At 34.0% G+C, this 13,005-nt stretch overlaps 1 protein-coding gene across 1 annotated transcript in view; it reads right to left on the minus strand.

The window, feature by feature from the left end:
- Positions 1–9,476, minus strand: part of LOC120144846 (mediator of RNA polymerase II transcription subunit 13-like) — a 29,656-nt gene extending 20,180 nt beyond the window's left edge. The window contains 12 exon segments of the mRNA XM_039158805.1: positions 534–593; positions 862–1,173; positions 1,302–1,380; positions 1,618–1,697; positions 1,801–1,826; positions 1,828–1,879; positions 7,416–7,496; positions 7,822–7,909; positions 8,129–8,215; positions 8,330–8,469; positions 8,596–8,669; positions 9,179–9,476. Coding sequence (XP_039014736.1) covers positions 534–593; positions 862–1,173; positions 1,302–1,380; positions 1,618–1,697; positions 1,801–1,826; positions 1,828–1,879; positions 7,416–7,496; positions 7,822–7,909; positions 8,129–8,215; positions 8,330–8,469; positions 8,596–8,669; positions 9,179–9,202 — 1,103 coding nt within the window. The 5' untranslated portion in view covers positions 9,203–9,476.
- Positions 9,477–13,005: the final 3,529 nt, after the last annotated feature.

Genomic DNA, 13,005 nt, shown 5'->3' on the forward strand with positions numbered 1-13,005 from the left:
ACGGAGCTTTCATGAATCATTTAATTTCTTCATCTAGAACGGTAATTCCATGCATTTTTTGGCAAAGCTTTTTCTTTTGACTGTGAATTTATTAGTTCACGGTTATTACGCTTAAATACATAAATAAGTGAAATTAGAGTTCTGCCTGTCCAATGTTTACGTGAATGTGTAGGTGCACCTTGATTGTGATATTGCGCACAAAATAGGAAGTTGTTGGTCATTTCTTATATTTGTTCAATTGTGCAATCCTGTTTGTGGCTAACCTTAATCAGTCTCAAAATTGGTATTAAATTTGGCTAGAGCAGATACCAAGGAACTTTTATGAATCATTTAATTTCTTTTGGTTGTGAATTTATTGGTTCACAGTTCTTATGCTTAAATACATAAATTAGTACTACAAGAAGGCAAAGCATGAAAGTTAACAGACAAATAAGAAAATATGAGGGTAAGAAGGGAAGAGAGATAAAGAGGGAGCAAGAGAGGGAGAGGGAGGGAGAGAGCGAGAGAGACGCAGTCAGAGAGAGAATACTAACCAATGCCTAAAAAAGGATGAACCAGCCAATGAAGGTCCTATCCAATTTTGTAACCAGAATCTGCAAGTTAACATATAAGCTTTTGCAAGTGTGTCACACAAATAAGTTTACAAAGAGGAAAAAGTAGTATGGTATCATCAGTTCATCTTTACAAAGATGTTTAACCCTAAAAAACAGAATGAAATGTCTTAAAAGGATGCTGCTTTAAATATCACAAAATGCTAGATACCACCTGCTTGAGAAAGTTGACCTTGCCAGTTCTCAAGCTAGATCATAGCACACAAATCAACACTGGCAGCAAATGAATTGCCACAGAATTCGAACATACCTTCTCAAAGAGGATCTAGCAAAGGATATTTGCAAAACAGGGACAAGCACAACCTCAGGTGGATAGATAAATGTTTTCTCATGTACTGACAAGGGATCTGCTGATCCCTTCTGGTATCCTCTTCCCATTGTATAAGTGTCAGTAGACTGGTGCTTGGGTAAATTCCTGATATGATCAGGATTTGGGTTCAGTGACTTATCACTCCTATATTTCGAGCATCCAAAACTAACTTTGACATAGCAGTTTTGACCCCTCAACCGGCAAGCAGAACTTTGAGAAGTATGATATGGTAGACTATTTTTCCCGGAGTTGCTGAAAAAGAAGAAATTTGCAGCAAAAGGAAAATATTAATCCAAGCACGATAACTATAGAGGGATTAGTTGCAAATAACAAAAAAGGGTGCGAAAAGTACAAATGAACAGATTATAAATAAAGACCACCTGAGATAGACTTGCTTGACTAGATCGTTCGGACAACACCCTGTGAGCCTTCCACACATTCCATGTGGGGAGATTATCACTAAAACCAAACATCAGAATGAACAAAATCAAAAAGCTTCTCAATGCAGCTAAATTTTGCATAACTGGCCTCTTAAAATCAGGTTGAAATAATGGATAGCCTAGTATTCAAAAAAGCAGGAAATTTAACTAACAAATCATACAAGATGACCTCTTCACTCTTACACATACAAAAGCACTAGCAAGCCTTTTCAAAGTCGCATTCAGAAACTACAATAGAGAAGAGCAATAAACAAACCAGGAAGCAGGTAACTGGTATTATTAGAAGAATGCTCCAGCACTTTCTCAATATCACCAGTTGAAAGTGTCCGGATATGCCTGAAAATATAATTAAAATAGGTATAAGAGCATATTGAAGGGAAAATCATAAAACTACAAAACTGCAAACTGCTAGAAGCGTAAGATGCCAAGCTTCACGAACTTTGAGGATATTATAGCATGTACAAAAAATAGATTCTTCAGTAGCAGCAAAGATGAACTCAATTGTAGGATGTACTCTCCTGCAAAATAATAAAAGAAATTATTATGACATAACTGAAGACTAGCCAGAAGAAAAATACAGCTAACAGAAGTTATGAAACAAAATTTTTGCAGCTTTTCTCTTCATCTACTTTTAACTTGTAGAATTCTGGAATAGAATACTTTCTCTTATATTCATTCATCAACATTATGGGTATTTGTACAAGTAAAATTCAGCCTACAATTTGTAACACTCCCCCCAAGTTGGAGCATAGATATTAACCGTGCTCAACTTATTACATAGATAAACAATCCAGACCCATTAAGAGCTTTTGTGAAAATATCTCCTAGATGTTCTCCAGTTTTCACATAGTCGGTAGTAACCAAACCTTGCTGAATCTTTTCGAGAATGAAATGACAAGCAACCTCAATGTGTTTCGTTCGTTCATGAAAAACTAGATTGGAAGCAATGTGAAGCACAACTTGATTATCACACACAGCTTTGTAGGTACTGAAACCTTAATTCCTACTTCACTGAGGAGTTTATATATACATGATTTCACACAAACTTGGCCATATCTCAATATTCACCTTTTGCACTGCATCATGAGACCACATTTTGTTTCTTACTCTTTCATTAAATCAAGTTTCCTCCAACAAACACACAAGTAGATCTCCTATCTTCCTTACATCTTGCACAATCTGAATCTAAAAACATTTGATCCTAGTATAATCATGACTTCCATATAAAATTCCACATCCATGAGCTCAATTCAAATAATGCAGAATTTTTTCCAATGCCTTCCACTGATCAACTGCGAGTGATGACATACAGCTTGGTTTTAAAAAGCGTAAAGCGCCCTAAAGTGCCTAGGGTCCTAGACGCCTAAGCGCTAAGCGAAAGCGCTCGCTTTATGCACACGAAGCGCCAGAAAGGCCGAAATTCACAAAAAAATACAGAATATTTATAAATTATCTTATAAATACTTAAATATCAAATTGTCAATGCATATATTCAAAAATTATAAGTACTTAAACACCAAAATACAATTCTCAATTTACTTATAAGTTATAAACACTTAAATAATTATATACCATTAACCATACGACTATACGAGCATATTAATCTCAAAAGATGGTCTACACCAAAAGTAGTCTAAAGTGAGATGAACAAAAGTATTTTTCTAAACCCTCAATTCCTTATAACTAAAAAGCCTCTAAATCGTCATCGTCATCGTCATCAACTCGGACAACACCATCTCCTTCATCACTAGACACTCCAATATCTTCTTCTATCTCATCTTCATCAACTAAGCATCTACGAGACGGTCTACTAGAGATAGGATTTTTTACACTAGCCCGCCTAAACTAAAAGCCGATCTAAGCCTGATAATCTAATAGCCCGCTAAACCCTAAACAAGCCCAAAAATCGTATCTGCTAAAGCCCAGAATCGCATCTTCTAAACTCACGATTAAGCGCCGATTAGCGCTTTTCTAAAAGCGTTGCAAAAGCGCCGATTACTACCGCTTAATGAATTCGTAGTGCTTTTGCTATGCTGAAGAGCTAGGGGCCTCGCTCGAGTCGCTTAGCGCTTTAATCGCGCTTAAGCGGCGCTTTTTTAAACACAGACATACAGACTCCGCACACTTACCAGATAAGCAATATCATGACGTGTAAAAATAAGATAATTGAACTAACCAATAAGTCTTATGTACCTTTCAAGATCTGCAAATAATTCGATCTAAATGTGAACATTAGAGATCCGGTGAGTAAAAGGGTTAAAATTCGATCTTGGTTTAAAGGCCAACTAGAAATTTTCTAAGAAAAATGAAACGAGTTTGTTGAGGAAGAGAGATTTTGTTTGATTGCCTTGGCTTTGAAGAAAAGGCTTGACGAAAGTAGAGAAGAGCGATTCCAATTTTAGGTCCAGGTGGGTTTAAAACTGGAACAAATTTAACTCTTAAATACAATAATTTGATTACATTTATTAACACAATTCAGCAACAAAATTACCATGCCACATCATAAAACATGTGGCAAGCCAACTAGACCAACGGTTAAAGAAAAACATGATTAATTGCCAAGTATACGGCATAGTTGTAAAAAGCGTGCCTAAGGCGCGCCTGAGGCGCAAAAGCGCAGAGGCTCACTGAAAGGGGCTTTTTCAACACTGAAGCGAGGCACGTAGCCTAGGCGCACCTAGGCTCAGTGAGGCACAGCAAGGCTCTGAGGCGCGAGGCTCAGTCGAGGCGCGATGTGGGCTTAAAACCTTGTGTTCCTTTATCGGAATCCCCACCGGGGTTTACAAATCGGGCCTCGACTCAAAGAACTCGATGATTTTCTCGTGTTTCCTTGTTTTTTCCCTCTCATGTAGCTCTTCAGGGAGGATTTGTCAACCTTTAGTTTATTGGTCGACTTGGCGTACGTTAGCATGTTGAGTTGGTGTGAAGGTTGGAGCGATAGAAGTGGGGTCAGGTGAAGGGACAGCCACTGGATATGGCGGTTCACGACAGCGATGGATAGGTGTTGTTCATCCTCCGCTGTCTTATTTGGATTCATTTTCTACAAAGAACAAAAAGGTCGGTGGGGGGGATTTTGAACGGTGGTTTGTCTTCGTACGAATAAGAAGGTGAAGAAAAGGAGAAAGTGACTAGTGAGTAATTTTAAACACAAAAGCTATGGTAATGTGTCGTATTTTGATTGGCGGGAAGAAAAATCTTTAGTTGTCGCAGGTACTCATGGGGAATGGATAAAGTCATGACGTGGAACGTTTTGTGACCGGTTGATGTGGATATTTATTTATATTAATTTAATTGTAATTAAAAATTTACGTCTAACAACAGTTCTATATTTTACCTTTTCTAAATAATGATTAATATAAAATTAAATGTCTAAATCATATTTAAAATTAATTTTTGATGTTTAAATTTTTTTATTAAAAATAAGTGTATAATGTTTCTTCCGTTACACTTTTAGGTTTCTACTGTTAATAAAAACGTGAGTGACATGTGTCACGTTTGATGTTTGATGATGATTATCAGTGACTTTATTTGATGTTTTGTTTATGCATGTTGGATGCTTTTGTTAAACTTAGTACTTGATTATGCTTGTCGATAGCTTTTATGACGTTAGGTTGGTATTTGAGTTTGAGAATGAACTCTATTGAAGCCTAATATTGGGTATCTATGATATTTGAGTTTGATTGCATTAATATATACATGTATTACAATTTTTTGGATATCATGCGCCTCGCCTTTGTGAATCCCGCGCCTTTCATGCGCTTCGCGGCTCAAGGCTCTAGGATACTTTGCGCCTCGATACGCTTTGAGCCTTTGATAACTTTGGTATACGGATGTTAAATTTGAACAGTCAATAATATTTTTTGTTGGTCAAAGGGAAAACTTGATGAAAATCTTGGGTTGGAGGTATAGATTGGACGCAAAAAAGGGGGCCTAACTTATTTTTCGAAAAAAGTCCAGCGGCTTCTTATACCTTTATGCCTTTTTCAAATGCGGATAGCGGATAAAACACGGGTTGGAGATAGATAGACATTTTATCTCGAAAAAAGTAAGCAATTGAGCATTTTCTTTTTAAATGGGAGGTCTCATTGAAAAACCCCTTCATATCCGTAGAAACACTAGAAAGTGTCTCAACAAACATAGAAAGGAGGAAAAAAGTACCTCAATTTTATTAGCAAACCATAATAACACCATAAGTACAAAAAAAACTCAAAAACATAACCAATCCCAACACCTAAGAAACTACCAAAACCCACAACACAAAACAATTAACCAATTGGCTGATATCCTTACTAAAGCTCTTTCAAGACCCGTTCTAGATGATTTTTCATCCAATTTGGGAATATTCAACATATTCCCAGCTTGAGGGGGAGTGTAGAATATTGCCATGTGAAATAGCATTAAATTATTTGATTTAGTAGTTTAGGTTAGCTAGAACTCTATCCTATTTGATTTAGTAGTTTAGATTAACTATAACTCTATCCTATTTGATTTAATAGTTTAGATTAACTATAACTTTATCCTTTTATTCTCTAAATAGGATGGAACCTTATCTAGGATTAATTGTAGTTGTATTCAAACACTTCTAATCAACCTATTTAAATAAGGCTTGTATACTCTTTCTAATCAATCAAGAAATTCAGAGTATCATTTTAATCTATTTTTCCTAAATCCTTAATTTCTACGGTTTATTTGTTGTTTTTGTTTATTTTCACTTTCACTTTATTCGATTTATCTCTTTAAAGACCCTTTTATCTCTTGGTTCTTAAACAAGTGGCAGTCGGCTTCTTCCTCTAATTGGTGGCAATGGCATTCCTAAGAATGGTAGTGCAAATGCCGGAAAAATCACAATAAAAGGATGAATTCTAAGTCATGGAGGAGAGGGAGCAAACCAATGTTTAAAAAGGCGCACTTCAGGCACGCCTAGGGGCTAAGGCGAGGGTGAAGCGCCTAATTAGGTCTAGGTGAGGCGCTTTCAATGAAGTGCAGCAAGGGGTGCCTAAGGAGCAGAAAGGCGCCGCCTTTTCATTTTTTTTTTTTTTTTTGCCTTTTTTATTATGTTTTACACACTAACTTATATATCAACAACAAAAAATAAGTAAAAATGAAATGTCGATGAAGAAAAGAGTAAAATATGGTGGGGTGACTAGAAAAGAGAGTTTCATGGAAGACGTATGAAAATTTGGCGTGAAATACAGATAAAAGGGGGTGTGTGCTTTACCTTATATAATTTTTGTTTGTCTTAAAGTTTGAAAGAGAGAAACAAAGGGGAATGAATAGAGGTCATTTTTTGTCTTAAAAAAGACAACCGACTGGGCAGGCAAAATGAGAGAAGCATGCATACACGAATTGAAAATCGAGGGAGGAAAAGATAGGTTTTAGTGAGTTTTGTTGAATAGTAACAGGTTCTTGAGAAGCACATTTAGCAGACGATGAAATTTGAATCCATGAGAAAGAAAGAAAATCTTGAAAGCACAATTTAGACATACGAAAATGGAGGATTAGGGTGGACAAATGAGGGATTTAGGGTGTAGGTGGTGTTAACAAGGAGGAAGACACGTTTGTTGAGAGATGCGAGGTGGATAGACAAAAAGGTGACAAGTAAGAAGTTGATGCCAACTCATTATTGGACTTCTTTTTATTGTTTCAGTTTCTAATGTGGAATTGTGGACCAAGGACGGGGTTTGCTTGGGTTCTCAAGGTTCAATGGTTGATGGAACAAAAGTGATGTTTACTACAAAAAATGCTAATAATGAGTACTCTTTGGTATTTATATTGCATGAACTGTTCTTTTTGTTTGATTATACAACTAGAAAAAACTTGTATATCTTTTATTTTTTAAATGTCGCCTCATTTCAATAAGGCGCACATCTTGCGCTCTACGTCTTGGCTATAAAACCCCTATCGCTTTAGTGCGCCTTGCGCCCTTTTTAACACTGGAGCAAACATCATCGGCCTCAAGTACTATAGATTAACAATAACCATGGTCTTTTTAGCAACACAATATCTACTTGTTCAAATTAAAGTACCACCAATTGACAACAAATATAAACATACCTGATAGATTCTTCAATTTGTGGAGGATGAAACCTTGAAAATACATCACCAAATCTCATGTAGAACAGTCCCAAAAGTGCCCTGTAAAGTTTAAATTAGACATGATTATGACTAGACCAGTCCGTGAACTAGGCCAGGCCAAGCACAGTTGACTATAAAATTTTCTTTCCCATGGCTCAGCCTGATTCATCAGGCCCAATAAGTCTGTTTGACTATTAAAAACATCAAAAAAATATTATGTTATTAATTATTTACACATTTTCAGAATTAATTGAAATAAAAAAAATTATTAACTAAATACTAATGTGGGTCAGACTAAGGCCTAAAAATCACGTCCAAATCCTGGTTTGATGAGGACAGGTCTATTCAAAACTTATCCAAGATTTATTCAAGGGATAAAACAAACCTTTCAATGCGATTCCTTAAAGCCTGAGAAAGGGCAGCAGCAACCTCCTCTGAATCACCAGGAGCCAACCAAAGTCCAGAAGCAACAACTTCAACAAAATAAATAGATGAGTAAAAAATAGTGCATTCATACAGTAAATATAGCATAAGCAAAAGTGCCATGTGGATGAAAAAGAAAACTTAGTTCTGAAAGAGGAGTGCCACTCTAATCTACAAATTCCCTCATAGATAAGTGTTGAATACATATAACTAAAGAAAAGAAAAGAAAAGAACAAAGACAACAATAGAAACTCGGGGCTATCTGATACCTCTTAACCTGGACACTGCAGATTGTGCAGAGTCCACAACAGATCCATGACGTCCCCGGATGAAAAGCCATAGCTTAATTTTCTCATCTATATGCATAAAAAAACTCCATTAGATAAAAAAAAAATAGTGAATCTTATATCTTTCTTTCAAAGTTAATCCACGGCAAAGTTCGTTGTCAAAAAGAAAGATTGGACCCTAACCTGGATTATGTCGACCTTGAGATGGATCCCAGGGACCAACAAAGGAATTGGTCCATGCACTAAGAAATCCCTCCTTCTGTAGCTGCAGATGGGATGAGAGAACTAACAATGTAGCAGCATCTTTCTGCTCTACTTTTATTCTGTGCAGCCTCAAGAGCAAATTATAAATAACTGGTTGTTTACACAGTAACCATGATAATTTACTTCTTAAAAGCTCCAAGAGATGCATAGAAAGATAAGAGAAAATAGATGCCTTGGTTATTAACCTTTTATCAGGGAGCGAATTTAAATCAGATTCAACAGGAAGAAACTGGAACCATGATACTTGACTGAGACCTCCCTGTAGAAAGAGCCCATGTTCAATGTTAAAGAAATGATTTAATCTTCTGTGTATTAAAATTCAGAATCTTAGGAAAATACAAAATTCGCATCAACATCATAAAAATGCCTAAAAAGGTGCAGCATGATCGATCCCTGTTAAATGAAGTATATAATCCTAAGATTAGCAGGACGGATGGGTTGCCAATCCTTTAATGTAACTTAAAGTTTCTTTATCACCTTCAAAATTTTGCACAGCATTTTTCAATACAAATGATTAAACAAATAAAGTAAAACAAAATTGAGAGAGAGAAAAACCTAACTGCCAGTCCGCAAATAAGTTAGCTAGAATGTAATCCTTAACCAGTGCAAGGTTAGTCGAACTTCAACCTAGTTCGATCAGGAATTATTCTCTAGTTCGCAAATGAATTAAAGAGTTCAACAGCACAAACAAAAACCCTAGTTCGATCAGGAGAAAAGAAATTTAAAACAAAACATGGAAACTAAAAGAGAAATGAATAAGCGACATACGATTCTAAAAACATTCGTCCACATGACTTGGTAATAACTGCAAGGAAGGTCTCTATCGCTCAGCTTCTTCTCCTTCAGTTTGAGGGAAATTGAAATTGATTTCCCCCCAAATTACCTGCCATTTTGCAGATGAAGACCGAGGGAATAAGGTTTCTAGGGTTCCGCTTTCGGCTGTCCACTTTCAACTGCAAGCCAACTCGTACTCAAACCCACAATTAATTCAGTTTATATCACTTATTATTTGAAACGCGGGCACAATTAGAAACTTTATGGTTGGTATAAAACCAGAAACATGTAGATCCATGGGGGATGGAACAAAAATGATGTTTCAAAAAGAAAGAACTTTTTAGGTGAAAAAAGACGTTTTGTATATATTAAATTGTAATTTATTGTTAAAAAATTAGAGTACTAACATTTAGTAAATATATACAATACTTTTCTCATAAATTTGTAAATATATATATATATATAATTTAAATATTTTATTTTATAGTGAAATCAGGTATATTAAATGAATTCAAAATAAATAAGATACACGTATTTAGTTGAGAATGAATTAGAACTTATTGGGCTAAATCAATAGCAGATGCGAGTGTTTTTTTTTTTTCGTGGGAGGAGGAATCCTTCTAAATATGTATAATATTATAATTATTTTATATTATTAAAATAATTAAAAGTAAACTATGAAAAAAAAAGTAAAATCTTGATAAATTTTAAATATTTTTCTATTATCTTTAATCAAACAAACAATTTTTTTAGAATATTAGAAATCTTTATAAAAATAATTTTCTTTCAAATTTTACCATCCAAACACATTTTTGAAACGATAATTTAAGTTTAAATACTAAAAATAAAAAATAAATCTCATATATGGAAACATAAAACAAACATTAAATATAAAAAATATGTTTTGTATAACTATTTCTTAAATCACAATAAAAAAATAAATTTAAAAATGTAAACAAACGATCAGATGAACACTTTATTAGAAGTTTGAAAATACGAGGATAGGTTAATAAGATATGCAAAATCATTTAGAAAAAGGTAAATTAGGATTTCTAATTACTATAATATTATTTAATTAAAATGTTTTTATTATATTTTTATTAAAAAAGTATTATACTTCCGGAGAAAACCTTTAAAAAATACTAAATCTCTGTTAATAAAGATTTCCTAAGAACTATACTCTATAAGTAGAGCATTTAAAAGTCCCTCAGAGACACCACATCATCTTTGGAATTACCCTCTGTCGGGATCGCTTTCAACTCCATACTTATCAATCTTTGATGTGACTTTTGACAGCCAAATCTAATAGTAGGCATGCATATTTGCACAATCTACTAATCTATTAACAGAGGCCTGACACCAACCACCTTATGGTTGGGAATTTATACCCTCGAAAAAAAAATTGAATAAAGGGCTTTTCCTGAGTTCTTGCATCCTCTACCTAGTGAAATATTCTTTCCATTCGCATCTCCCTTCTTTTCTTGTCTCTTACAGAAGAACATCCACTAATAATTATCTTTGCACTAATCATTACTCTCCATGTAACACTCTATATCCAGCCACGTAAAAAAACTCAAATATTTTTAGTGCACATTAGATTTCAAAGCGAACCAAACAAATAAAACCCTGATCATGCATACTAAATGGAAATTGTCAAAGTAAACATTTAACATGCAAAACATCATAACAAAATAACACAAAATTAGGCTTCTAACAAACATATTATCACATGTTTAAACACGCAAAACACTCATTTAAGGCACATAACAACATGTGAGCATTTAAGGCTGTTAAGATATTATAAATGTATATGCACAACATCATTAAAGAACAAACTCATGCATTTATTCAAAGACTCAAAGTATTCAATATCACATTATGAAATCAAACATATTCAACAACTCATTATCCAATCTAATCCTAATATAAGATCCCACATTGTCTTGGATTATAAAATAAGTCCATATACACTTTAGTAAAATTGAACGTTGTTTGATCACCACCGAATGTTCACTCTTTGCTCCTAAAACAACAATCAATCTTCTACAAAATATTAACAACGAGTGTGAGCTAAAATCTTAGTGAATGACTAAACATTCCAAAGTGATGCATGTATCAAGGCTAAAGGGCAACACTTCTAAATGCCATGCAACCTCACATGTTTTTACCTCGATGTTCATACCAATATGTCATGCCATGATGCACACATAATATACTCTAAATGCATACAAACACCAGATTATAAACATGTTTCAATTCAACACATTCATTATTGTCAACTACACACACTCATGCATAATTACCTTTATGGCAAGTCACGCATATAACACACAATTAATTCCAATTTTAGATCAATGACCTTTGTTCATAATACAACTCACTCGATGAATAAACGAACTTCATACATCTCCCTTTTTATTTGTAGACTCACTAAAGTTTATTTAGAGCTATGCTCAACGTACCAACCTTACAACTTGAATTCCCTATCACACACTTATAGAAAACATAGAGTACTCTTTTCTAGGCATGCCTTTCATATCCAAAGGTCCTATTTAGAGCAATTGCCAATTAATCTAGGCTTACCAAGAGTAGTCAATGCAAGATGCATAGTTTTACGTTCCGATTCACAATTTAAAACACAAATGACATTGATTGTCATGATCAACCATTATTGCACAACAAGTTGCTCACTTATCCATAGATAGCAAAGTTGTTCCACTCATCCCACAACATATATAAATATTCACACTCAAAATAGGTTTTCCATAATTGATATACATCAAGTGTAACTTAATGATTCATTGTTCATATATCGATAACATATATATACATTCAATTCACATCAATAACATACTTACCATAGGGTCTTAATCTAAGGTAATACCCTCAACTAAGCCCTCATTTAACATTGATGACATTCATCATCCAAGAATGTAAAGTCACTCACTTTAATGGTGGTCCAAGCATAAAAATAACTTCAAACTACTATCTACTCGTTATTGATAGTTGATGCAAAAAAATACTTCATCAATGACTTAAAGAACATGTTAGAAAACATTTTGTCACCAAAACATAAAAAACAGAGCAAAAAATTATGCTACCAAAATATAGTGGAAACCAAACAAATAACTGAAATTCTTACCACACAAGCGATCTAACACATCTAACACATTGCACTTACTTCCTCAACCTAAAGTTGATAAAGAATGATCACAATCAACACCTAAGCATATTCAAAACACCTAAGAACAACAAAAATTATATCAATTTATGGATTTTCAAAAATAGCAAATCAAGCTTATTTTTAAGAAAACAATCTCCAAATCAATTCCTATAAAAATATATTTTAGTATGATAATATTCATCTCAAAAACACCATAATAAACTCAAGAAACACTTAAAAAATCTTATAATAAAATAAAATCATTAATTAACTCTGAAAATCACTTTAATTGAGAAAACTCACAATTGAAAACCATGATCTATTAAGATCATCTTCTTCATGGATCTTTAATTATCGAAACATTAAAAGAAATCAACTTTTAGGAATTACGTTGATAGAAAAAGAAGAAAAGATGAAGAATGAAGTTAAAGAAGAAATAATTCCACCAAAGAGTGACAATGGGAGGTAACAACAAAGATGATCAAGAATGAAGGAAAATGGAATAAAGAAATCAATGAAAGATGGATCAATAATCAACAAAGAAATTATGGCAATGGTGATGGAGAAACAATCATCTATGGAAGAGAAGTGAAGAGATATTGACAGAGGTTTCAATGTACTTTTGATGGAATGAACAAAGAAATGAATCAAGATTTTT

The sequence above is a fragment of the Hibiscus syriacus genome, unplaced genomic scaffold (assembly GCF_006381635.1).
Source record: "Hibiscus syriacus cultivar Baekdansim isolate YM2019G1 unplaced genomic scaffold, ASM638163v2 tig00110890_pilon, whole genome shotgun sequence".
NCBI classification, from domain to species: Eukaryota; Viridiplantae; Streptophyta; class Magnoliopsida; order Malvales; family Malvaceae; genus Hibiscus; species Hibiscus syriacus.